The sequence below is a fragment of the Acipenser ruthenus genome, chromosome 22 (assembly GCF_902713425.1).
Source record: "Acipenser ruthenus chromosome 22, fAciRut3.2 maternal haplotype, whole genome shotgun sequence".
NCBI classification, from domain to species: domain Eukaryota; kingdom Metazoa; phylum Chordata; class Actinopteri; order Acipenseriformes; family Acipenseridae; genus Acipenser; species Acipenser ruthenus.
This window is the reverse complement of record NC_081210.1, coordinates 2214050-2241708: the sequence shown is the minus strand read 5'-3', so window position 1 is coordinate 2241708 and position 27659 is coordinate 2214050. Positions and strand designations below refer to the sequence as shown.

The 27659-nt window shown below is 41.2% G+C and overlaps 2 protein-coding genes across 3 annotated transcripts in view; one reads left to right on the top strand and one right to left on the bottom strand.

Moving 5' to 3' along the window:
* Positions 1–4128, top strand: part of LOC117431036 (lethal(2) giant larvae protein homolog 1-like) — a 45355-nt gene extending 41227 nt beyond the window's left edge. Inside the window, exon 23 of the mRNA XM_034051619.3 lies at positions 647–4128. The gene's annotated coding sequence lies outside the window, so the exon portion shown is untranslated. The remainder of the gene's footprint in view (positions 1–646) is intronic.
* LOC117431037 (protein flightless-1 homolog) lies at positions 3265–26940 on the bottom strand. Of its 2 annotated transcripts, none has more exons than XM_034051620.3 (30): positions 26788–26940; positions 25510–25620; positions 25259–25330; positions 24777–24857; positions 24141–24226; positions 23851–24012; positions 23453–23556; positions 23178–23353; positions 22663–22820; positions 22468–22552; positions 20523–20670; positions 12958–13091; positions 12420–12632; positions 11910–12089; positions 11495–11577; positions 11322–11396; positions 11092–11175; positions 10595–10766; positions 10027–10131; positions 9332–9523; positions 9007–9195; positions 8748–8887; positions 8215–8422; positions 7532–7686; positions 7279–7339; positions 6416–6544; positions 5956–6062; positions 5612–5717; positions 5406–5471; positions 3265–5210 (listed from the first exon to the last, which is right to left on the bottom strand). In XM_034051620.3, exons 1-30 carry the CDS (start codon positions 26848–26850, stop codon positions 5076–5078), a joined length of 3780 nt encoding a protein of 1259 aa, XP_033907511.1. In that variant the 5' UTR covers positions 26851–26940; the 3' UTR covers positions 3265–5075. The 2 variants fall into 2 exon arrangements, with proteins under 2 accessions (XP_033907511.1, XP_034783052.1); XM_034927161.2 differs by lacking the exon at positions 26788–26940 and adding an exon at positions 26555–26765.
* Positions 26941–27659: the final 719 nt, after the last annotated feature.

The following is a 27659-nucleotide window of genomic DNA, read 5'->3' as shown; positions in this document are numbered from 1 at the left end:
GAAATAAGACTCCCATTGCATAGCGGGAGTTTAATAAGCAAGTCTGTTACCTAGACACCGGGGCTGATCAACTTCTATTAAAACCTGGAGTGGGGGAAACTGCTATGCAACCAGAGGCTTATTTCCATCCCTGCATCATCCTAAAGAGAAGTTGACTGGAGACCTATTTTAATATGTACTCCTAGCAGTGGGTTGAGATCTAATAAGTGCACAAGTGGAAAGTGTGTTAGGTCTACAGGATTGAAATAACACTCTGAGGTGTTTAAGCAGTCCTGGTTAACATGGTGTAACATGTGTTTTAGCAGCATGACAGTAATTCACGCAGTAATCCAGCGATTTGCAGTTAGAAGCTTCACGAGTGTTGCAAAAACCATTGAATATATATGTTGCCCCCTTGTGGCAGCTTTGCAAATGACAACTATGGCAACGAGATCCTGGTTTGTTTCGAAGGACAATTCACCTCCAGTGTGTGTGTGTTTGTTTTCTCATCAGTTTTGATTGTAAGCATACAAATAAAAGATGGTGATTTTAACCACAATGTTATAGAAGATTGGTAATGTGGCTTTTAATTTAAGTGTCAGTGATTAGACATTGGGTACACTGTCCTGTCTCATCACGACTGTCCTGTCCTGTTCCGTCTCTTCAGGCTCCTCTATCTGTTGAGAAAGCATGGGGGACGACCTGCAAGGAACACACCCTCTGAAAGACTGTCCTCCTGACTGGTCCAAGAGCTCTTATCCCTGGGATTCCCATCAACGATTTGGTCCTGAGCTTATCCTCCGTGCCAAAAGATGGTGGCTGCCATTTTTACAGACCTTGTTGTGTGTTTTTTTTTTTTTATATAAAGCTCCTCCCTCCCTCCCTCCCTGCATTCCTGTCTCCCTGAATGAACCCCTCCCGTCATCATCATCACCAACGTGAACACATGCATTCAATGGACCTGCCTTTGATACGAGAGAAGCAGCATGTGCTGTTATTTTTCATTTGGGTTGGGTCCCTTTTCCAATACTAACTTGACACATGGTGTTTGTATGGGCAGATCCCATCCTTTTTTTTTTTTATATCTGTTCTGGGACATGGATGTATACTCACGTTTTGTGGCAGGGGGGCTTTCAAGGAATAGGCGGTTCAGTACTTAATCACTTTCCAATGGAATAAAATAAGAACCAGTGGTTAGGTTCAGATTCCCAGTATTGGAAAGATGTGGTTTTCTCAAATCTGTGGGTTTGCTTTACTGTTTTTGGTTACATAGAGGGACCATTATTATTATTATTATTATTATTATTATTATTATTATCATTATTATATATATTTTTTTTTTTTTTTTGATAATTCTTGGCATTTCAGTATTATTGGAGGCTTTATTTTTTAAATAACTTATTCTGTCCAATAGTTATGCTGAAGTTTTTTTTTTATTCACCTCCCCATTCAAACCTGTGTTTCGTTTTGTTCCCATTTTCCTCCCCCCGACCCAGAGGTACGTATTGCATTTCGTGGCACCTGGTCTGTGTGTTTGGTATCCAAGTACTGTATAAGGCCTTCTAGATGGATTATGAAATGAGGTATGAACCAGCAGTGTGGGCACACCATCACGGTGGAAAATGGCTGTATACATTGAATGATTTTTTAAATTTTTACAAAAATGTGAATTGTATCTTGGGAATATATAGAAGGGAACCGTTCTGTAGCCTGTGTTACATGGATGGAGATAGTCACTTTAGAGATCTCACTTTTGATTGATCAACTGTAATGTCAATGTGTTTTCACTCACAGTATTAACACAACATGTGCTTTGTTTTTCTGGGTTTTGTTAAAGGTACTGGTAGATGGATCACTTTAAATCAGTGGCATCCTTTTTGTTTCAGCGAGGAGAAGTTAAAATGTCCTCTGAGCCTTCACAGACTACGTATGGAGTTGATTAATTAGCAGACTTTTTATAGACTGTTTTTATTAAGGGATCCTGCAACTAGTTTGTATGGTTTTCACTGTCTTTCTGCATGAAATTTTTTTTTTTTCTTGTCTTTCCTAACTTTTTTAATTGTATTCAACCATTTTGACTACAGTCTGTTTTTAGGAATAACTCCAAGGGACAGTACAGGCGTCTTTAGTTAACAGCTGGTAAGTTTGCTCCTCTGCATTCAGTACAGATACAGCACCTTAACGCTGCATCACTTACTTAATGGAGAATGAGGGACGTTTGACTTTAACTGTCATGTACAAAATGGCAGGAAAGCCAATGTTCCTGGCTATGGAAATGTCAGTTTTCAGGTAGGCTAACTGCAGTTGAAAATGCACAAACAACTTCACTGTTTTTACTGTGTAAAATATTTCCTTTACAAAAAAACAACAACTTTTATTTCTGATGTTGGATCTACTTCACATTTAGAAAGGGACCCCGCTGATATTGTTGTGTGTGTACAATGTTGCTTTTTTTATTAGAAGGTAATGGATTTTTTATTACTTTATTTCACTATAAATTGTGTATTGTTTGAGCCGGCACCTACCCTGTGAAATTTTTAGTGTTTGTTAATTTTGTTTGTCTTCCTTTCAGTAGAATGTACTTGTTACCTTGAGTTAGCATTGTCAAGTAATTGAAAATATTGGTTTTAATGTTAATAAAGCATTTACTGCCTCTGAATTTGCTGCGTGACCTAGTCCTTAAGGGTTGCTTCCTGTATTTCACCAAGTTCTTTAAGGAATATTTTCCATGAATAAAATACAAGTTTAATGTTAATGAAACCATCGATAATCTACAACAGTGTCATGTCAAACTTGATTTTATACATGAAAACAGACTTCAAATAACTGTGAATAGAGGTGAATATCTAGAAATGATGTGCATTAGCAGTCTTGTAAAAAACAAATTGCAACAATTTAGCTTTTAACGTGCTTTATGTATGGTACAGTGGTTTGTTATATGAGACTTCGATACATTGATTGGGCAAGGGTCTGTGGTTTACAAACAAATACTAACAGACCTTGCAACTGGATTGCTTTCACACTAAATGCTATGGCTGCTATACACACAATGTTAACTAACTTTACAAAGTCTATTGCATTGATAAAACACCTGTTTTATAATGACTTACTCCTCGCATTATTCAATAAAGATTTATTGACCAAGTAAGATTCTGGGGTAGAATTATTATTTTTTTTAAGTTGTTTGGATAAATGGTCTTTTAGGAAAAATATATGTTTTACATGGAGCCATAGAAGGTGGAGAAAACAGTTGTTTAAGATAGAAAAACTAAGAACAAAATCAAATAAATGTGATGTGCAATTTTATTGAAATACAAAATGCATAAATACAGGTACGATACTTTCCACCTCATCTCCCAGTAATATTGCAGAATAGGCAAGTGCAAACAACAAGCTGATGCAGCAATAGGAAAACAAACATTTCCCAAACATTGGACAAATTCCAAGTTTCATTTTGAATAGCATTCAACACGTGAGAGGGTACCTTGACCAGCACAAAACACTTCGCAAGGAAAACAGTTAAAACAGGAATATAAAAAAGTAATAATGTAGTATAACCTCAGGATTACATTGCTCATTTTAATACACAGTAGCCTACCACTCTACCATCTGCAGAGTTCATACATATCAATACCTCAGCCATTGTTCCAGGTTCAGATAGACTCTTTCCTAATTTAACTATACAGGGAAACACCCATCCACAAGTCATTCTAGAAACTGCTGAAGCAATTGACCATTAACTTTGATTTACTATATGAAGCATCACTATTAATTACTCCTGGTTTAGAAAGGAAGTGTTTAGGCACAGGAGTACTTTTAAATTATTGCAATTGCTATGAAATGTGAAGACAGAAAAGGTGTTAAGAGCCTTTTACTGAATTATCAAGACGACGCTCTATAAAGACATGGTCTGTTATTTGACTTTGCAGCGGCCACAGCAATCCCTGCATAGTAAAAGAAATCAATACCAGCTTTTTCAGTAGTTCTACTTTTTAAAAAAGGTAAGAGAGCAACACAAAACCCAATAGGACCTTTAGTGGTGAGAAGTATATTCTGAATCAGCTACCCCGTCAAGTCTACTGCTAACCATTGCCAACTGGTATTAAAGAAAAAACAAATAAAAATCAACCATCTTTAAAAAAAAAAAAAGGAACTTTTGTAACTTAACATTGATGAACTGCACGCTGATGTGGTCAAGCTGGCATCGGCGTGATCAAAAGGAAAACAGCTTGACCACAATTCTGGGAAGCTGGCACAGTATACAGAAACATGTTTTAGGAACAGTTTCACATAAAACAAACATTCATCCAATACTGGACTGAAAAGGGGGATAGAAACACTTCTAGTTATGCAGTACTTTTCTATTCCATAGTTAGTCTTCAAATATTTAACTAAAACAATACCAATACATAAAACAATACCAATACATAAAAAAAAGCCTTGGAATATCAATTGTTGAATAAATAAGCTGTTTATGTACAGCATGTTGTGCTTACATCTAACTTTTTATTATTGGTCTCTAAGTGAAGCTTTTGCTGTTGCAGTTTGATTGTTGAAGGACATATGATGAGCAGAACAAAATGCAGCTTCTTTAAAAACAACATTTTAATTTTTTGGTGCATTATTTCGTTTCCTCTGCACACAATACCCCACTTACATATTTTACATTTAAAAACAGAACAGGAGAGAAGGTACTAAGTTAGAAGAATGCAAAATATGAATGTGTTCTTCAAGTATAGATTAATTTATTTTGTTTAGCTTCAAAGTATTCAAAATTGGCTAGAATTCTTCAGTGTAATTAAATGAACCCTTATCCTCATTTCCAGCATGTCAGGGTTGCAAGGCCATCTACTGTACTTTGTGGTTTTAATTTGTATTTTATTTGTTGATATCTGAGATTCTTGTAGCTATGTAATGCTGCACTACAGCTTAACAATAAACATCCAAAAGCTGTAACAAACAACCCGATTCACCCTGCTACACGGATGAGACGTATTGAAATGTATTAAGTCTGCCTTCATAATGTCCAATCAAACCTGGTAAATTAGAGAGAACCGCTCCAGCACAGAGCATCCCCCCAAACAATGTTAAAGCGCTTATGCAGGGGGTTTCCTGAAGACACTCCAGGCATGGAAGCAGCGGGTGAAATTGTGAGGCTCGTTCCCCTTGCGCACCAGCCTCAGCTTCCTGGGGTGCTCAGAGTCCTTGGATCGCATGTGCTGTATGTAAACCTGCAGGGAGAGTGAGTGAGCGATGGAGCAGCGCGAGTACAGAATCACTCCTCGTCTAAAAAAATCAGGCTTGATACGTTACAGAAAAACCAACAGCAACTTAATTGACAAATAATAATTTAATAAAAGGGTTACGAAACTAGAGAAAATACAACAAAATCCCCGTCAAGAGACAGGTTTTTGTTTTATGCTTACCTGACAAGCTTTCAAACTCAATTTAATCTCCACTTGACTGGTCTGAGTTCCAACCCACATGTAAACCTTAAAATGAAAAAAACAAATCCAAAAATCACCCTCTGGTTCACTAAAGGTATTTCCACACCAAGGACTGGTAAACCATTTCCTCCCTTGACAGCTATGAAAAAAATAAATCACACTCATTCTTCTAGTTAAGTACTCGCCTCTTTCCCATTGTCTAAAAGCATGATGTCATCATCAGCGAGGTCATCTTGACAGAAATCAGAACACTTCTCAGAGACAGAGAAATATCCCTTCTCATTGGAACACCTGAGCAAAACAGACAATGGTTAGGAACCACTGGAAAAGCAGAGATTCCAGCTATATAAAACACATGGTAATACTGAACAAACGCCACCAATTCTCAAACAAAACAGAATGCACGTACATTCACTTGGTATCCCAATCTCATGAAAACAGGACGCTTCCAACACAGCCTTTTGGAACGTGCGGAACAGAAGAGGATTAGGATTATTAGTGGACATCGTTCAGCTAGATAAAATCCTACCTGAAGAGTCTTGCGTATTTCATGAAGTCCGCATCCTCATCGTAAGGTTTCTGTGCTCCAATGCCGACCCAGAAGAAATTCTCAGGCTCCTCTCCTTCATTTATCACCTACAGGGATTACATGAGAAATATTAGCAGGCTTCACTGGGGATTGTTTTATATAGCTTTCTTACAATTACATCTATTTAAAAATCTCATGTTGATGGAAGAGATGCATGGAAGTCAATTCAAACCAAGATAACAAAAAAAAAAAAGGTTCAACTGCTGTGTACAAGAAGTGGATGAAATAATACTTTAAAAAAAAAAAAAAAAAAGGTACACAAACGGATTAAGTACTGTCTGAAACACCCTTATATTTGATAATAAAATTAAAAATCTTTACTTCTCCCTTATTTTGTCAATTCAGACTTGTTTTAAATACTTGATGTGAAACCCCTGGTTTGAACTGGACTGCCCTCTACCTGTTTGCTGTAAGTATCATCGAACATGCTGTTCATGATGTCTTCAGCAAGCTTAGCCTCGTCTGGATCCGCAGCCCGGCCCACCCAGGTGTACACGATACCTTGGTTGTCTGTACTCTCAAACGGCACCTGCATAAAACAAAAAGGAAAGCAAATGTGAATGAATCAAATCTTTTAACTGGCTGAAGTTTGAAAAGGAGAGACAAAAAGGTTCATAGGTCACTATACTGACTGTGTAATTAATTAACCGTTCATCTGTAGAAAAATACCAGCAGATACTTTTACAGCTTGTACACAACGGGGTTATTTTCAAAACTAAAGTGCATTATTACTGAAATCACTTAACTAGTATGAAAGACCCAGAAGTGTCATTCAATCAACTCAAAAAAGTAACTACTAAAAAATATTATATATACACCCCTCTGCTAACATCACAACACCCGGCTCCCCAGGAAAGGGAAGCAAGGAAAATCACAAACAGCTGGGTGCATTCTTGTGGTTTACTTCAGACATGAGTCGACTAAATTCTCAGCAACATGAAGCTACGCAAGTAACATTTTATATATATCAGGCCAATGAGAACATCTGAAAAGCCTTTAGTTCTTAGACATGCTCTCGGTGACCCAATTCAAAACAAAATCAACTCTAAGTAGCCGTTTAACCTTTCTATTAACTGACCACTATTTAAACTTGGCCATTTTACATTTTCCGTCGTCTTTTTGATAGGCTGCATGGTTTATTAATAATGAGGATTTTTGTACTTTAATGTATTGATGAGGATAACGTTTTAAGTGTTTGCAAATTGGTTAAAATATATATTATATATAAATTACAAACACATCAGACTAGCTAATAAAATGCACCTTTAGGATGAAGCAGTACTCCGAATTGAGGAAGCTGGAATCCGTATTGATCTGGATACACCTACAAATTGTAAGAAATAATAAAAATATATTTAGTTAAACACACATACCGTATACACACACAAACACTTTTAACCATAATTAAAAACACCCCACAGAAAAACCAGAAACATAACCCTTGCTAGATTTAAATTCCTTTTTTGCCTTCCAGCAAAACCCATGTGAAATGGTCCTGACCCCTGCTGCCCCTCACCTGGTGCAGAGCGCACTTCCGTTCGTCCGGATGTGGTACAGGCTGGGCTGCACGCTGTCATCCCTCTGCTTTCTCTTTCCTTTGTGAATGATGACCTTTCTCTTGAAATGAGACAGGAACTTCAGGTTTTCCTGCTGCTGGGTCATTCGTACAACCTGCGTGTTAAAACATGACATTTCTATTAAAAAAAAAAAAAAAAAAAAAAAAAAAACACAAACACGCACACAACAACAACGTCCCATAGATGGCGTCGACTTGTTCTTTCAGAATGATATATTTATAATACAGGCATTGTTCTCTAGAAATACAGTAATTGGATCTGCCACAACTACAGAAAGCTCCCTGTTTTCAAATGTAAAATGCCAAAGCCTACCTTACCTCAGTCCTTTGCACACCTTTGTGGAGTATACATGAGAACAGGACAACTTTTTTTTTTTTTTTCCTTTTACATATGTTTTGTACTTTAAAAACTCAAAACCCTGCAATGCATATTGAAACAATTTGTGTAAATTACAGTTGAGGAATCTTTGGCCTCCAACATGTTTGTACTCGCTTTGTATAACAATACAGTGGATATAGGATTTCTCTTACTTGCCTTTCATCACTGCAATACAAAAACCTTATATTGACACACAGCGCTAAGGACTGAAAGGGTTAAAAAAAAAAAAAAGGTGTAGCTTCACCTCCAGCTTGCCAGGAAACAGGCTCTCAAATTTCTTCTGCAGACTGAAAGTGAAGGTGAGCCAGCCCATGTTGGAAGCCTCCCGGCCCTGCCAGAAGTACACCACACACTGGAAATCCTCTTCCTGCTGCCTGTCTTCATCATCCCCGCCCCTCTTCTCAGCCTTCTCCTTGTCCTTATCATCCTCATACTCCACCGGCACCCAGTATCTGCACACACATACACACACTTTAGAAAAGGGGTCACCCAGCTGTGAAAAATCATTAACACCAAGTCCCTTAAGCTGTAGATCATTTAGGTTTTCCAGGACTTTATATTCACTTTGGATAAATCCACCATCAATGCAGAGCTTGCATTTATAAAAATGGTAAAGAATGCAGTAACTACCCCCTCTAGTGCAAACCTACAGGTACTGTATTGCAAGTAAAATATTTTACTATGTTGCATCAGAGCAAGGAAAGCATTCTTAACCGAGGAACAAAACTATGCGTTTGTTTCTATAAAATTGTCTAAAGAGCTCCTTTTTGAGGTCACCTGCAGAGGAAGACGTAACAGTCCTGAGTGTGGAAGTGGCCAAACTCTTCTTCGGGCAGGCGAGCAAATTTCTTCCCTTCCAGAACGAAGCCTTCCATTCCATCCAGGTCCTCATTCCACTCTTCCATCAGCGGCTCTGCCTGGGAATTCAAGCACAGCGCATGGAATACACAAACAAGCACACAGCACCATTTTAGATACAATACGTGTGTATAGAACACAAAGAGTCTAAGCTGGGTTGTATTATCCAATAGGGTACCTCCGTCAGAGGCATGGCTGGCTGCCGAGGGAGGAACAATGCAGTCAGGTCTGCTTTCATCTGGTCTTTCTTCTCTGTGTCCTTCTTAACCTTCCCTGACAGCCCCTCCTTCTGCAGCACCTTCTCTGCGTTCCTGGTGTAATCCACATTCAGCACGTCATCCCAGTTCTTAAACTTGGATTTAAACACCTGGGGATTTAAAAAAAAAAAAAAACAACCACTATTGACCTCTTGCTCTGGCTACACACTGCAATACAACATAAAACACACATGCATGCATGCTGGTCTCATTCTGTTCTTGTGCGCTGGTGCTCGGATGCTGTACCTGAAACTCTGTTCCCTCCAGGTTGCGGGTGACCATGGCGTGCTTGGGCCGGTGCAACATGCTGCACAGCTCCTGCCCCAGCTTCAGAGCTGCTGCCCGGACCAGCCTGGGGGACTTGCGTCCGATCCAGATGAACACGTCCGACCAGCAGTCCAGAATATACACCACCTTAGTGTCCAGAAGGGTCTGCAGCTACACAAAGTAAAAACAGGAATATCAGCATTATTGAAATTCATTTCTAGATTACAGTGGCAGGCATTAATATTGCCTTACATTTATCAGCCCATCGAGAGGCTGATCAGGTCTATGTGTCAACGCTGTCAGGATTGTGTTAATGAACAGGGAAGTCATACCCGACACTAACTGGAATGTTTTCATTTTGACAGCGTGTCGCATTTCATACGGAAAACTTATGATTCTTTGATCTGTATTTTTGTTCACATTTTCTGCGACTGTTTGATATCTATGTTTAAAATATTTGATTAAATCCATTAGACCTGAATGTTGCGTTTCTTTTGTGCATCATTTATAATATATTATATATATATATATATATTATATATATATATTATATATATATTTATATATATAAATTCCTGCTAAGCACAGGTTTACAGCATTGCATGATTTCTGGTATAAATGCCTACCATACCCATGATCCTAATTGCTATTAACAGTAGGAATGATCACAGTACCAGTCTCATCTCTGGTAGAAGGTCAATCTTTGGCCTCTTCTTGTGTTCCACAGACAGCTTGTAGTTAATCTGAGGGAGCTCCAGGTAGCCAAGGCCAAGACCAACCTAGAAGAAAGAAATAATTATACATTAGGAATGAGGCAAATCAAAACAGACAGCCAGACAGATAGGACGCAGGTTCAGATAGCCATCTGCAAATGTTCCAATTTCATACTATACTGGGATCATAGTTCTGTGACAGGAGTGCTATGTGCTCCAGCTCTCAATGCTGTCACTGTGAATCCCCATTAACTACATCATGTGCACTCAGCAAGACTCCAGTCTTTTCATACACAGCAGGGTGTCTATTACCAATTACTGCAGACACAAAGCTCTTGTGCCAACAAGGGGGGATATCCTGTGCAAATCGTGACCCATAGGTTGTTTTAGCTTATTTTGGCTTATTTTATTCAGTTCCTCATTAAAAGTTACTTTATGTCATTCAGAGAGGGGAGTCTCAAGGCCAGTGTGATGCACTGTCTGGTACTGCCTGCACACAAACTGTTCACGCGTGAGGCTGAACGCTTGCCTTGTACAGTTTAGGTCGGACGGGTGTGAAGTCATCAGGTACGTGCTTCTTGATTTCCTCCGGCTGTCCTCCCAAGAGCTCCCAGAACTCCGGGGTCTCCTGGTTCTGAACCAGCACCGTGATCTCAGACTTCCCCTTCCGCTCATTCTTATTGATCTTCTCAGCAAACAGCCTGACCAAAAAAAAAAAAAAGCATCACGCATGAAAACGACACAGCAGTTTTCATGCTACTTGGTTGTATAGAGGTGTGTGGGCATATTCTGTCCAGAAGAACTACGACAGCAAGGTCAGAGTGTACAGACACTCCACCATAGCCACTGACTCCCAATACAACTGTGGGGTACAATTCAAATTGCCCCCAAAAATGACCAGCTGATAGACCAACTGAAATTTGACAAACACATGCAAGGGGGTGGGGGGTCTGTTTTCTGAAAAATACATTAAAAGCTCTCAGGACTTGAAACTGCAACACAGTGTGAAGTCTGTGATATTCATACCTGGCTTTTGTGGTTCCGCTCAGAGTGGCCTGAGCTCCCCTCCAAATGAAGATCTCCAGGCCATTGTCCAGAAGAAACACAAAGCTGAAATATAAAGAACTCTCGTTGAGATACAGTCAACACCGTACACACCTGGAAACACAGGCAATCCCAATGAAGACACCGCACATTATATAGCACAGACAGAACAATCCGAAAGTTATTTACCCACAACTGTATTGGACACGTACCGTGGGTCCAGGGAAGCAGCTTTCAGGGGAACAGATTCCAGTTTTATGTTCTTTTTGCCATAAATGCGATACAGCCTAAACAAAAAGGACAACAATTTTTTTTTGATTGTTTTAATAATCCAACAAATCTGCATTTGATTCACTGGGACAGTAGTCAATGCACTAATTTTTACCTGGTGACGTATTGTGTGTCTTCCACTGTAAAGAAACCACTAGCCGTTCCTCCTTCGATGTATGAAATCTCGTTGTCAAACACCTGCAAATGGAACATGCTTTAAAATACTTTTTAAAAACTACTGTAGGACTACATCGGTCAATATTTTGAAGATTGAAGCTTAGCCTTTTTAACCTGACTTGCAAAACCATTTTTGTAATTATTTTATTTGCTTATTTTTTGTAAGCATGTGTTTTAACGGTTCTCATTTCCTGTAGTCAACTGTTTTATTGTTACTTTATAGTTTTTACTACTTTTAGATATTGCATACTTTTCCGTTTTAACAAATACATGTAAAGCGCTTTGAGATACTGCGGTATGAAAGGCACTATATAAATAAGATGAAATGTAAATGCTGTCTGCCCCATACTGACCACGCTGAACTCCTCGCTCTCGTCCCCCATCTCCTCTCGGATGGTCCTGCACTCCGCTCCCAGGTAGTTGCGCAGATTGACAGCGTGGATGGCTGAGCAAGCCTTCTTATCCATAGTGGCCTCCTGTCCGATCCAGTAAAAGATCTGCCAGTTCAAGGAACTGTTCTCATCTAGGAATGTCTGAGAATTAAATAAAAAAATAAAAAATAAAACACACATCTACCCAAAACTCATCTGGATGCCAGTCTGCGTGTACCTTATATTAATATGTGGCAGTAATTTCACCCAAATGGAAAAATGTTAGTTTGCTAAATAAAGCAATCTTATTTTATTTTTTCAATATATTGTTTTCTTCAGTTTGATCTACTGTAAATATGCAAATCTAAACTGGTAATCCGCGATACAACTGGGTAAATAGATTTTTCTGGATATGTTTATTGTGCAAAAAAATAAAAAAACACGTTATTTTATTTGAAGGCTGTCTTGAAGCATGAGAGTTGAGATCCTTGCCTTCAGTACAATGTAACAGTCCGCTTCATAGAATTTCCCCAGGAATGCTTCCTCCACCTGCATTGGAACAAAATTCTCAATCTGCCACACAGTGAGTCCTGGGATCTGGCCCACATCCTCCGTGAAGAACTCTGAATAATTCAGCTGAGGTTTCTCCAGGCTCTTGTCCCAGCGCCGCGTCTTCAGGTCTGTGTATTTCATATCCCCATTCTCCTGAGAGGTGAATGAAGGAGAGAGAGTGTTACACCCCCGTCCGTCACAATTTCTTATTTAAATTAAAAATAAGAATTTGTGTGAATTTTATGGAGTTCGAGAAGTTGCCCTGCCAAAACTTTGAAAAAAATTAAACACATTGTAAAATAGCCATAATAGGAAACTTAAGATACTTAAAAAAAAAAAAAAAAACCCTACAACAAGCTAGCGAAAACTAGTAAAATGTATCTAGATTTTATTTGCTAAAATGTCGGTCTCCCCCAATACTTAGTCAAGAGCACTTAATGTAAAAACATCTCGATTTCCCTGCAGGTCCACTTCTCACCTCTATCGCTTTGTTCTTATCATGTGCCACATCGGACATGCCTTTCAGGACCTGCTTGGCTTGGTCGTCCTGGCTCGAGTCCTTCCTTCTCCGCAGACGCAGCTTTCTGGCCAGAGGGTCTCTGCTGGCGCTCCCTGGCATGAAGAGACACAGCATTAATAAGAAGGGCACACCTGGGCTCAATTACAATTACAGCAGCATCATCATTTGCTGAAATTGCAATTACAAAGCAATTTTGTTCAATTACAATTATGATTACACTAAAACATAAACAACTTGACACATCAGCAACAGGTTGTTTACTCTGTTTATTCTAAATCACAGGTACAAACACAGAAACATAGCATCCAACTTATTTTATTAAAATAAATGCGCTCAACAAAAATGATCAAATGACAAAAATGCATAACCGAACTGTGTAGCAATTCCCATGCTACATAATGTGGGTGTAAGTCTCACCCACCTGTCCCTTTAATTAGGGTCAGTAGCCTGGCCAGGTCAAAACTTCATTTCCCATAGTTCCTTGCAACCACCCTCTGTTCATCCTCTCTCCCCATTGGCTCATTCAGATTTCCACCCCTCCAATCTCAGAGCTCCTTAGTAGCCAGCACCTGTATTAAAGCTGGCTAATCAGGCCTGAGGGAGACTCCCTTTCTCAGAGGAATCCATTTAACTACAGCATTTTCTCTACTTAAATTTCAGTGAATCTATTACCATCCTTAGATAATTCCAGTGCATCCGTTCATTTTCTTTTGTCACTGCGCTTTATCTAAACTGCTCTTTTTGTTTTCACTGTTACTTGTTTAAGTTTAGCTGTTTTTCTAGGTCTGTTTAGTGTTTGTTGTTTTATGTGTGACAGCCTCCATTTTTTCCTGATCCTCCTGATTTTTTTCAAACAACTGTTCACCATTCAACTCAACACTACTGGACAGGCTCAACAATTTCAACGTACTCAATGTTTTCAACCTTCTACAATCACCATCATTTCGGGACACTTTGCTGGACTGCCTTATTTGTGGGTGAGATCATTTCTTTTTTGTTTGGATTTTTTCTACTTTAATTTGATACTTTGTTTCCTGTATTTTTGTTATTTTGTTACTTTGTATGGATTTCAATTACCCTGCTTTACTGGACTTGTTGGGCCTACCTGTCATTTTCCCACCATTGCCATAGAGACTGTTAAATGTAATTGTTTCCACAAGTCACTGTTTTTCGTCTGTATCTATTTATTTATCCTTGGTCTTTATCTGTGTGTGTTGTGTTTGTGAGTGTGGGTTTATTGGAGACCCTCCGGACACTATATTCATTTCTACTTTGCGAATCTGTTTAGCCTTCTGTTTGTCCCTACATCTGTACCAGCTTTATTCTTACCTGTTACCTGCAATTATTTGAATTCCTTACTTATCATTATTCATTTCATTTCATTTGTTCATTTTTTCATTTGTTGACATTATTGTTCACAATAATAAACCGATTGTTCGTGAAATTGACACCTCTGACGTCCCTGCTTTTGCTGTCTGTCACTCTTGCTGACTTATTTAGCTATAGGAATAGGGCCAGTAGTATCTCCTTAGGGAGGACAGTGCAACTGCTTCTCAGTTGTGCAGAGTGATCGTTACAGAATTGGTGGCCCGTACGGGGACCCTTTGTGTCATTAAATTCAAATCTAAATTCATCAGTTTAAATTGTTGGGAACTTAATGTCAGAAATGGAAAATCAGACCTTGACTTCGCTAAACTTCTCTGAGATTGGAGATAGACCCCATGTGACTATCAGAGAGCCTATCACAGAGATAACAACCCGCATTAGTGACCTGTACATTACCCAGGAAGGGGCAGATCTTTCTGGAGGCGATGATGATGAAGGGAACCTTACTGACAGTGTTGTGATAGGGCAATTGACTGAGTACTGTTCCCATCTCACTGACCGTGTTGAGCAACTGGAAACACAGCTGTCTGAGTTACAGGAGAGCAGCATTAATCGTGAACAGGTCCTGCGAGGTTACATCGAAGGACGCTTCGCAGATATGGAGAATCGAAGGCAAGAGGCCCTTGACGAAATGGATAAGGAAGTGGTGAAGTGCCTGAAACGCCGCGATGTGCTGTGGGGAGAAGAGCTTAAGAAACTCTTCAAAAAGACCAGCACCCCTCGTCTGCCACTTTCTTTGCCGTCTCTCTCCTCTAGAAAGCAGTCTGCACCACAACAATTCTCCTTTGACGGTGGGTCTGCTGATTACCATGGCTCCAGAACTGAAGGGAGTCTTTCCCAAGCAAAGCTGCCCATTAAAATCAACTTCCCAGAGTTTGGCGGGGAGGCCAGCAGCGATGCCATTGATTTCCTGGACAAATGTGATGAATTCCTAGCGCTACGACCCATGACACCAAATCAGATCCTGGCAACCATGTCCAGTGTGCTGAAAGGCTCAGCAAAGAGCTGGTGGGTCGCGGAGCGCAAGGGAATCCAGTCCTGGGAACAGTTCAAGACTGTCTTCCGTCAAGCCTTTCTGCCATCTGACTTCCAGACCGAAGTGGAAGACCGACTCCGCTCCAGAGTCCAGCTGCCTGACGAGCGAATCCTTGACTTCGCCTACGACTATCGTGCCCTATGTCTGCGCTGGAAGCCAGACTTGGAGGAGACTGAGTTGGTTTGTCGCATTCTAAACAGCTGTAATCCCAAACTGGCAAGCTGTCTTAGGGGAACAGTGAAGACAGTGGCAGAACTGGTGCGCATCGGGACCCAGGTGGAGAGAGACAACGTTGCTCAGCGGGAATACTGGGTCAAGGCAAAATCCAGCAAAGCCGTTCAGGACAATAGGAGCCATAAAGGAGCTATGAAGAAGCCGGCAGAGGTCAGCATGGTGAGAAGCCAGGAGAAGAAAAATATAGTTCCTGCTGCAAGCCTGACTCTGCTGATCGTGGATGTAGGCGTTCGAGGGCTCCAAGGGCCTGCAGTCCTGGACACTGGGAGCACCTTCACTCTGATGAGAGAGAGTCTCTGGAGGAAGATCGCTCATCCAGGGGAAGAGCTGGAGTCTGCACAGGACCAGTATTTCATGCTGGCGGATGGACAGTCACACCAGGCCAAAGGTCAAGTTCGCCTCACTTACCTTCTCCACGGAGAGATCTGGTTTCTAGGCACATATATCCTACAGGATCATCACCTGACGTTTCCCCTGGTTCTAGGCTTGGATTTCCTGGAGAAAACTCATACCCAGATTGACATTGTCAATAGGCAGTATGGTGTCAAACATCAGAAGGATTTCTCCTACCATCCTTTTTTGCCACGGTATGAGGGGGAAGCTTCCTGGGACAGGTCCTTATCGAGTGTCAGCCTCTACTTCCATACATCTTGCCAGCCACCTACCACCTCTGATCCAAAGCCATGCCAACCGGCGAAGGTGACCATGACCATCACTTCAGCTGAACCATCTCCTGTCGAGCAACAACTCCAGAACCTCCAGCAAAAGTGGTCTTCAGTCTGCACTGATAAGTTGGGAATGACAACAGTCACCCGTCACTCCATCTCCACTGAGGACGAAGTCCCTGTTCGGGGTCGACTGTATAGAGTGTCTCCACTGAAGAAGGCTTTAATCAAGGAACACGTCCAAGACATGCTTCTGGACGGAGTTATAGAACCATCTAACTCCCCATGGTCCTCTCCAGTGGTGCTCACAGAGAAGAAAGATGGTGGTTACAGGTTCTGTGTGGACTACAGAAAGCTGAATGCAAAGACTGTCTTTGATGCATATCCCATGCCCCTCATTCATGACATCCTGGAGTCCCTGAGTGGTGCTGCGGTATTCAGTTCCCTTGATCTATGCTCGGGTTACTGGCAAGTGGCGATGGACTCAGGAAGTAGAGCGAAGACTGCGTTTACCACACCCTTTGGTTTTTATCAATTTAATGTAATGCCATTTGGGTTAAAAAATGCTGCAGCCACTTTTCAACGGCTGATGGAGAGAGTGTTAGGAGACCTCCGAGGGAAGATCTGTTTCGTCTACATAGATGACATAATTGTCTATTCACCAAACTCCGCACAGCATCTTCAAGACCTCGAAGCTGTCTTCCACAAACTTCATCTGGCCCGTCTTACACTCAATCTCAAAAAATGCCACTTCTTTAAACACACTCTCCATTTCCTTGGTCATGTGGTTTCAGGTGAGGGTGTAGCTGCTGATCCCCTCAAGCTCCAAGCCATCCAGGAATATCCCATTCCTACCAACTTGAAGGAGGTTCAACGGTTCCTAGGTTTGGCAGGGTGGTACCACAAGTACATCCCCAGGTTTGCGGATATTGCTGCCCCACTTAACAACTTGAAAAAGAAAGATGTCCCCTGGAAATGGACAGGAGAGTGCCAGAAGAGTTTCAAACTCCTCCAAGAAGCTTTGATCAGTCCTCCAGTCCTCGCTCACCCGGACATCAACAAGACGTTCCGAGTCTTTACTGATGCCAGCGATATAGGACTAGGAGCGGTACTGACTCAGCTAGAAGGAGATGATGAGAAGGTAATAGCCTACGCCTCCAAATTACTGAACACTGCCGAAAAAAACTACTCCACATCTGAAAAGGAGTGTCTCGCTGTCGTGTGGGCAGTAGAAAAATGGCGGCATTATCTGGAGGGGATGGAGTTTGAGGTTGTCACTGACCACGCTGCACTCTCCTGGGCATTCAATAACCCAAAAACCTCTTCCAGACTGACCCGCTGGACTCTTCGCCTACAACAATTCACTTTTACCGTTATTTACAGGAAAGGTAGTCTGAATCTTGTACCTGATGCACTCTCTAGAGCTCCACTTGTACCACCTTCAACTCCTTCTGCGTCAGTGTGTGCTAGCAATGCCCCTGCAAGTAGCATGGATCTTCCCACCACCATGGACCAGATTGCGGCCGCTCAGTCCAAAGACCCAGCTATCTCTGACATCATCAATGACATTGCTTCCAATTCTGCCAATGATAACCGCATCTCCTTCATCCAACATCAGGGACTTGTGTATCGCCGGGTGCCCATTCCTAAACAGGGATTCCGATACCAGCTGGTTATTCCGGAACAGCTGACGGATTCCTTCCTCCACCACTACCATGACAACCCTTTGGGAGGTCACCTGGGCAGGATGAAGACCTTGTTGCGCATGCTGGAGGTTGCATGGTGGCCCTCCATCCGTAAAGATACATGGCGCCACATAAAGGAGTGTCAAACCTGCCAGAAGTACAAACCATCCAACACCAAACCTGCAGGTCAACTCCAGTCCACTACTGTGAAGGAGCCCGGAGAGATGCTGGGTCTGGACCTAATGGGACCTTTCCCAAGAAGTAAAAAAGGTAACACTTACATCCTGGTCATTGTTGATTACTTCACAAAGTGGGTTGAGCTGTTTCCATTGCGGGACAGTAAGACCACCAAAATTGTGAACATTTTGACGCAGGAAATATTCACTCGATGGGGAACACCGCAACACATTCTTTCAGACCGTGGACCTCAGTTCACGAGCCAGCTACTCGCAGAGGTGTGCAAGACCTGGGGAGTCGTACAAAAACTCACCACCAGCTACCACCCACAGACCAACCTGACAGAACGCGTGAACCGCACCTTAAAGACCATGGTTGCATCTTTCGTCGGGAAAAACCATCAGCTGTGGGATCAGTGGCTACCCGAGTTTCGTTTCGCCCTCAACACAGCCAAACATGAAACCACTGGCTTCTCTCCTGCAGTACTAGCGCTCGGAAGGACCATCAGAGGCCCATTGGACCGATTAATCGCTGTTGCTCCTGCTCCATCCACCGATCCCTACCAACTGCTAGATCGCCAGCAGCAGATTGCCGAAGAGGTGAGGGATCACGTTGCCAAAGCTCAGAAACGGCAAGCTCAGAATTACAATGCCCGGAGAGCACACTGTCAGTATGAAGAAGGTGAGTTAGTCTGGATAAGATCTCACCCCTTATCTGATGCCTCTGGAAAGTTTTCCGCAAAACTTGCCCCTAAATGGTTTGGGCCAGCTCTTGTAACCAAGAGACTTGGACCCAACAACTACAAAGTCAAGTGGGGGGAGCCAGATTATTTCAAAGAGGATACTGTCAATATTGTTAATTTAAAACGCTACTATGGCGTTCGTCCCTTGCACCTCCAGTGTGGGGGGGGGGGGATTATGTAGCAATTCCCATGCTACATAATGTGGGTGTAAGTCTCACCCACCTGTCCCTTTAATTAGGGTCAGTAGCCTGGCCAGGTCAAAACTTCATTTCCCATAGTTCCTTGCAACCACCCTCTGTTCATCCTCTCTCCCCATTGGCTCATTCAGATTTCCACCCCTCCAATCTCAGAGCTCCTTAGTAGCCAGCACCTGTATTAAAGCTGGCTAATCAGGCCTGAGGGAGACTCCCTTTCTCAGAGGAATCCATTTAACTACAGCATTTTCTCTACTTAAATTTCAGTGAATCTATTACCATCCTTAGATAATTCCAGTGCATCCGTTCATTTTCTTTTGTCACTGCGCTTTATCTAAACTGCTCTTTTTGTTTTCACTGTTACTTGTTTAAGTTTAGCTGTTTTTCTAGGTCTGTTTAGTGTTTGTTGTTTTATGTGTGACAGCCTCCATTTTTTCCTGATCCTCCTGATTTTTTTCAAACAACTGTTCACCATTCAACTCAACACTACTGGACAGGCTCAACAATTTCAACGTACTCAATGTTTTCAACCTTCTACAATCACCATCATTTCGGGACACTTTGCTGGACTGCCTTATTTGTGGGTGAGATCATTTCTTTTTTGTTTGGATTTTTTCTACTTTAATTTGATACTTTGTTTCCTGTATTTTTGTTATTTTGTTACTTTGTATGGATTTCAATTACCCTGCTTTACTGGACTTGTTGGGCCTACCTGTCATTTTCCCACCATTGCCATAGAGACTGTTAAATGTAATTGTTTCCACAAGTCACTGTTTTTCGTCTGTATCTATTTATTTATCCTTGGTCTTTATCTGTGTGTGTTGTGTTTGTGAGTGTGGGTTTATTGGAGACCCTCCGGACACTATATTCATTTCTACTTTGCGAATCTGTTTAGCCTTCTGTTTGTCCCTACATCTGTACCAGCTTTATTCTTACCTGTTACCTGCAATTATTTGAATTCCTTACTTATCATTATTCATTTCATTTCATTTGTTCATTTTTTCATTTGTTGACATTATTGTTCACAATAATAAACCGATTGTTCGTGAAATTGACACCTCTGACGTCCCTGCTTTTGCTGTCTGTCACTCTTGCTGACTTATTTAGCTATAGGAATAGGGCCAGTAGTATCTCCTTAGGGAGGACAGTGCAACTGCTTCTCAGTTGTGCAGAGTGATCGTTACAACTGTAATCAATCAATTATACGATAGAATTACAATTTCAATCATGCAGGTTTGCCAAAGTTCAACTACAGTGAAATTGCAAGTATTACAATTACAATAGTATTGATGTCCCGGTCTGATGAAGGGTGTGCAGATTAACAGTCAATACGAATATTACTGTATCCTGTATTCAGTCAGTAAGTCTTAAGGCAGCAGGTTTACAAATAAACAATATCGTTACCTCCTCCAGCTGCTTCCACTGTGGCAGGAGACGCCCCAGCCAATCGGAGCTGGTTTTGAAGGGAGAAGTCGATATTGTACCATTCAGCTGTCCTGTCCACTGGTTTAGGAGGCATCACCAAATTTGGATTCTCTCGCACATCTAGGACCTGGTAGAGAGGAAAGAAAAAGGAGGAGTTAAACAAAGAGTCTGTTTGGTCTTCAAGTTTTCAGTGAGCTAACCAAGAAGTGATGAACGAACATCCACCAGCTGAACCAGTTCCATTCAAACAGATACACAGTAACAGGTGTTTAAGCCATATTCATTTTGTTAAGAGTCTTGTTCCACACCCAGATTCCAGTCCGGGAAGACAATAAATATTTAATTAAAAAAAAAATACAGTACTGTGCAAAAGTTTTAGGCAGGTGTGAAAAAATGCTGTAAAGTAAGAATGCTTTCAAAAATAGACATGTTAATAGATTATATTTATCAATTAACTAAATGCAAAGTGAGTGAACAGAAGAAAAATCTAAATCAAATCCATATTTGGTGTGACCACCCTTTGCCTTCAAAACAGCATCAATTCTTCTAGGTAAACTTGCACAAAGTCAGGGATTTTGTAGGCATATAGTCAGGTGTATGATTAAACAATTATACCAAACAGGTGCTAATGATCATCAATTCAATATGTAGGTTGAAACACAATCATTAACGGAAACAGAAACAGCTGTGTAGGAGGAATAAAACTGGGTGAGTAACAGCCAAACTCATCTAACAAGGTGAGGTTGCTGAAGACAAAAGTCATACACCATGGCAAGACTGAGCACAGCAACAAGACACAAGGTAGTCATACTGCATCAGCAAGGTCTCTCCCAGGCAGAAATTTCAAGGCAGACAGGGGTTTCCAGATGTGCTGTCCAAGCTCTTTTGAAGAAGCAAAGAAACGAGCAACGTTGAGGACCGTAGACGCAGTGGTCGGCCAAGGAAACTTACTGCAGCAGATCGCAATCTGAAGATGTCCAGCAGTGCCATCAGCTCAGAATTGTCAGAAAACAGTGGGACCCTGGTACACCCATCTACTGTCCGGAGAAGTCTGGTCAGAAGTGGCCTTCATGGAAGACTTGCGGCCAAAAAGCCATACCTCCGACGTGGAGACAAGGCCAAGCGACTCAACTATGCACAAAAACACAGGAACTGGGGTGCAGAAAAATGGCAGCAGGTGCTCTGGACTGATGAGTCAAAATTTGAAATATTTGGCTGTAGCAGAAGGCAGTTTGTTCACCGAAGGGCTGGAGAGCGGTACACGAATGAGTGTCTGCAGGCAACAGTGAAGCATGGTGGAGGTTCCTTGCAAGTTTGGGGCTGCATTTCTGCAAATGGAGTTGGGGATTTGGTCAGAATTAATGGTCTCCTCAATGCTGAGAAGTATAGGCAGATACTTATCCATCATGCAATACCATCAGGGAGGCATCTGATTGGCCCCAAATTTATTCTGCAGCATGACAACGACCCCAAACATACAGCGAAAGTCATTAAGAACTATCTTCAGCGTAAAGAACAAGGAGTCCTAGAAGTTATGGTATGGCCCCCACAGAGCCCTGATCTCAACATCATCGAGTCTGTCTGGGATTACATGAAGAGAGAGAAGCAACTGAGGCTGCCTAAATCCACAGAACTGTGGTTAGTTCTCCAAGATGTTTGGGCCAACCTACCTGCCGAGTTCCTTCAAAAACTGTGTGCAAGTGTACCTAGAAGAATTGATGCTGTTTTGAAGGCAAAGGGTGGTCACACCAAATATTGATTTGATGTGGATTTTTCTTCTGTTCACTCACTTTGCATTTTGTTAATTGATAAATATAAACTATTAACATGTCTATTTTTGAAAGCATTCTTACTTTACTGCATTTTTTCACACCTGCCTAAAACTTTTGCACAGTACTGTATATATATTAAAACATGAGTTTACCTCAAGATCTGGAAGAAAATGAACAGCCTCTGGCATTGTGACGAGACGATTCTTATTGAGAACCATTTTCTTTAGCTTGCCACACCTAAAAAGGGAAATTAAATATAGCAAATCAATACCAGTGTGTACCGTTAGACAATAACTGATGTCACTGAAAAAAAAAAACAACAAAGACTTGATATTGTCAAGAAGCACCTGCACAGGCCCTCGGGAACCAGCTCCAGGTTATTGTTAGCCGCCATGAACTCCTCCAGGCTGACCAACTTGCCAATCCCTGATGGGATCCCATCAAAGTCCAGCTTGTTCGAGTTCATGTAGAGCTTCTTCAACTTAGTTAGCTTACAGATAGCAGACTGGGAAACGGAAAGAGAGGACAAGAGATGTGAAGTTAAAAAAAAAAAAAAAAAAGTAATTCAATAAACTTAGTCCTATACAGTATGAAATATATTCATGCACAGTTTTCAACTAGGGTTGGGGCATGTCTACCACTGTGATTACATGGTAAAGATGTGTTCAGTACTGATGAAACAACTGCTCAAGTAGACGTATGCATTGCAATGCCCAAGGCAATAATAACTACGCAGCTTTATAATCAAGCTGCAGGTAACGGCTGACCTAAATGTGAGCCACCTGAAGCCGTGCCAAGGACTGATCCCCAGTGCTAGCCTAGCACGCGTCTTCTAGAAAAATACGCAAGTACAAACTCTTACAGGCAGAGAGGCGAGCTGGTTCCGAGACAAGTTAAGGGTTTCCATTTGAGTCCACTGGTCAATGCACAGAGAGAGGTCGGAAATGTGGTTGCTGCTCAAATTCAGACGTTTCAGGCTGGTCAGAGTGTACAGACACTCAGGGACTCTGCTCAGATCATTGCAGGACAGGTCAACATCTGGGGGGCAGGGGAACAAGAGAAATCCGCATGTTGTAGGTTTGTATTGTGCTTTACATGTGATCCAACAGATATTTAATTTAATGGAGCACGTTGTACCTGCTAGGTTGGTCAGCCCCTCGAGGCTCGTTGGCAGATTACTTTGGGTGCGCTGCGTGTTCCTCAAGTGGAGGGTGTGGAGTGCAACCATAGCAGGCAACTGTCTGCAAAGAAATTGAAACAAAAACCAAGTGCTGGTTAACAACTTGAAAAAAAAAAAAAAATGCCTTTTTATGAACACGCACAAAAAAAATATAATCTATTGTTATACACAGGTTTAAAATAACAATAAATAATAAAACTGCTACAAAATGTATAAAATAAATAAATAAAATAAGACTGCTGTGATCATGCAACAGTAAAAGTACAGTCAGTTGACTGTGCGTTCAGAAGAACAAGTTGCACAGGAGACTTTATTGTGTGTTTTACTCTGTCATGCAGACAGACCGCTCCCCTACCTGAGCTGGGCGTGCATTAGGGGGTTGTTGTTTAGTACGAGCGTCTGCAGGTGGACCAGGCGTCTCATCTGCGGAGGCAGGCTTTCCAGCTTGTTGTCACTCAGGTCCAGATACAGCAAGTCAGTCAGGTTGATGAACAGCTGGTTTGGGATGTTGTCAATGCTGGAAGAGCAGCCATGAAACATTTAATTAAAAAACCTAAACAAAACTGTAATCATTCCTTAATGATTCTGTGGACAAGCCACTTAGTTTGACAGAAGGAGGTTTATTAGCTCATGCCATTCGCTCACCCATTGTGACTGAGGTTTAGTACCAGCATGGTCTTGGAATTCTCTAGGTCTCTGGGGATTTCAGTCAGCTGGTTGTAGCTCAAATCCTACAGACAGAAATGGTGTATGGACAACATTGTTTGTGGCTGGTTTAAAATCCAATGTCTTGTTAACTGAAGGCAAGTACGATAGAATGCAAGCTGCACTACAGTTGTGCTATTATGGGTATGTTGAATGCAGTGTGCCTTCAGTTCAGGACACCACACCACATAGAGCCAGTAAAGAAAACATTACGGCTAAGTGAAGGGAAACTCTGACACGCTGGGTCAGAGCAAACAGAACAATGCAGTCACACCTTCAAGGTTCAGGAATGTGGAACTGACACACTTAATGATGGAGTACAGGGAAAAAGATTACTTGGTAAAAATGCTCACTAAACAGCAATTCTACATTTGAAACTGCTGGTTACAGAACCTCACATGAACAGAAGGAACAAAGCTTCAGACTTTGCATTTCAATGCGAATATGAATATTACAAACCCATTTAGTACTCGGATACTCCAGTGAGCGAGTTCACGGCACAGGTTACACTCCAGGGAGTGAGTTCACTGCACAGGTTACACTCCAGGGAGTGAGTTCACTGCATGGATTACATACCAGCACAGAGAGGTCATCCAGTTGGAAAATGTCATCAGGAACTCCAGAGTTCTTCAGGTTGTTTGCTCGGGCCACAATTGCCTTTGATAGAAGAAAAAAAAACACACAATCATGCTTTTTTTTTTTGTACAGCGCTCAAGAGGTATAAATGACACCGTACATCTTCAATTGGAAGGCATACGGTTTGAGGACAGCGACCTTGGGAAATCCGTTTCCTGTTAATTTGCTTCTTGTTGGGTGTGGCGTTTATTCGAGGGTGGTGGCTATTACAAATCTGAAGGTATACAGTAATTAGAAACAGACAGGTAGTCACTTACTACAACAGCACAATAACTCCCAGAGTAGCTAAACTGAACACCCAATATATTAATATTTTATTTTGGTATTCATTTTAAAATAGAAAGTGTCAACATTGCTTAAATCAGTATATTATACAGGTTTTCTTTGACACATTTTCTCAGCTCTATTCTAGTTGCACTCACCCTGAGACAAGGAAGGCTGGAGAGCTCTCCATGTAGAGTGGTCAGGCTGTTGTGGCTTACTGATAAATGTTCCTGCAAGAAAGAGAAGATATCACATGTTAAAAACTTGAGTGAGTCAAGACTTACAATGCAGACTAAATCAATTGAATTCGGCTCTTCTACTCAACACAGTACAGGTTGAGGCTAAAAGTTCTAGTTTGAAAAAAAAAAAAAAAACACAGTTCAGAAGGGGAAGATAATTAAAACATTACCAGTTTTTGGAGGGAGGCGAGCTCTTCTGGCAGATAACAGAGCCCAGTCCTGTTGAGTTTCAGCCACCGCAGGCTGGTCATAGACTTGACGTGCTCAGGAAAATAACCTCCCTATAAAACACAGCAGCATTGTTACAGCACTCCTTTCCAGACACTCAGGAGTGCAGTACATTTCCTACTAGTTCAGCACAAAACAGAACCACCCTAAGCCTCTCTTCTGGTGAAAGCACAGCAACGGCTAGTTTCACAGGACCTCTGTGTTAATTTAGCTAAGGTCATCCTAGATTAGAGCTCATTAGGGTCTGTGAAACTAGCCTTGTAAGTTCCCATCCGATTGAGGGTCTGTCACTTACTGGATTTATTATTATTAATGGTGTGTAATGGACTCTACACCACTTCTTTATGAGAAACTACACAACACAAAATATCATATATATATATATTTTTTAAATCAAGAGGTTAAACTGTGCTAACTTTGCTATACACTTTAACAATTATGTTGCATACACACACTGGTGAAAATGTAATTACCGGTGCAATGAATATATTACCTATACAGTATTTATATTATATAGTTATAGCCTGCAATTAGCCTTGCAACAGCCTATGTGTTTATAGGGTTTTGGTTACAGAGGTACCTTGGTATATAATTGCAATACTATACATTACCTTTATAAAGACTTTACTGGAAGGCAGGTTTATCAGAATACAATATTTGAATGAACGCATATGAGTATAATAGTTTCAATATTTGAGGTTTTAATATACTGGAGACAATACACCGCAGCTTATCTGTGGAATGGGTGTTACGTAATGCTGGAAACACAAGGCCCACCCGAATTCTACAAATAAACACATTAACGTGGATTCGACATTACAAAGAAATAAACTTAATTAAAACAGTCTGCAATTTACAAGACAACTTATTTAAACTGCGTTCTTCAGTTTGGTGTGAAATATACCGGATACAGCACTGCTGTGTGTAAAACTTTTTAAAAAACAGGCTTTATAGACAATTACCAGCGTAAATTAAATATGCCATTACCTTTTGCTAGGTAGGTATCGTGAAAGACAGGCGTCTATTAAAACCTGGGGGGTTTAAATATTGAATAATTCTCTACAGACACGGCTCCCCGGTCATGCCAATCTGGCGTGGGCCTCAGTGCAAACAGAGACACCGCACACTTGCTAACGCCCAATAAAGTTTCGAGCTCTTCCGTTTAATACAACCCGTTTCATGCGGTCCCCTAAGATAGCAGAAATAATGCCCCGTCTTACTTTGAAGTCATTCCCACTTAGATCTACCCCCCTGATAAAGGGGAGCACTCCCGTGGAAGCCATTGCAGTTTTCAAGTCTGGAGCTCCGGTCTATTTCTGGGTGTGTTGATGTACAGTCACAGCACAGCTGCTGTTGAAATACAATTACCCCTTCCTTGGAAAATGACACCTTCCGTTTATTAACGAAATCGGGACCGCCCATTTAACTCTTTGATGTCTCCCCGAAATCAATGCACATGCACCTTAAAGACATGCATTATGGACACACTTTTCACGATGTATTTTGGACAGTGTTTATAATTTAATTTACAGCAAACGCATAATTGATTGTGTGTGTGTGTGTGTGTGTGTGTGTGTATATATATAATGTATGATTTCAGATTTAAATATATAAAAGACGGGACTATTTAGAGAGTTTTTTTTTTAATCTAGGAAACAGTTTGATTGACTATTCCAGCATGCTTAAAGCAGTTATCATTTCGACAGCAGTTGTCTGAATAGGTTTTTGCTGCAAGGCACAGTGTGAATGATGCCTTCGCATGCATTTCCACTGCTTGTGTATGCCTACATCAGCACGTAAACGTGCAGGACAAACCGTCCATCAACCTACTTTCACATACAGTAGCCTAACAGCCCTGCGCATGGTTTATTGACCATGATGCACCGCATTTTAAACCATGTTACTGCTCAGGATTCCTATACCTATTTAATGCCTATAGATTAATGCCTCCTTCTTGGTTCCTTTTGCAATGGCGCTACAAGAATTTTAACAAAAGCTTATTTGGGGAAGTACTAGCTCGGGCAGCGTCTTTAAATATAATCGAACCGCTACTGCAGTTTCAGCATGCCAATCAAATAGTGTCTTCCAGGTT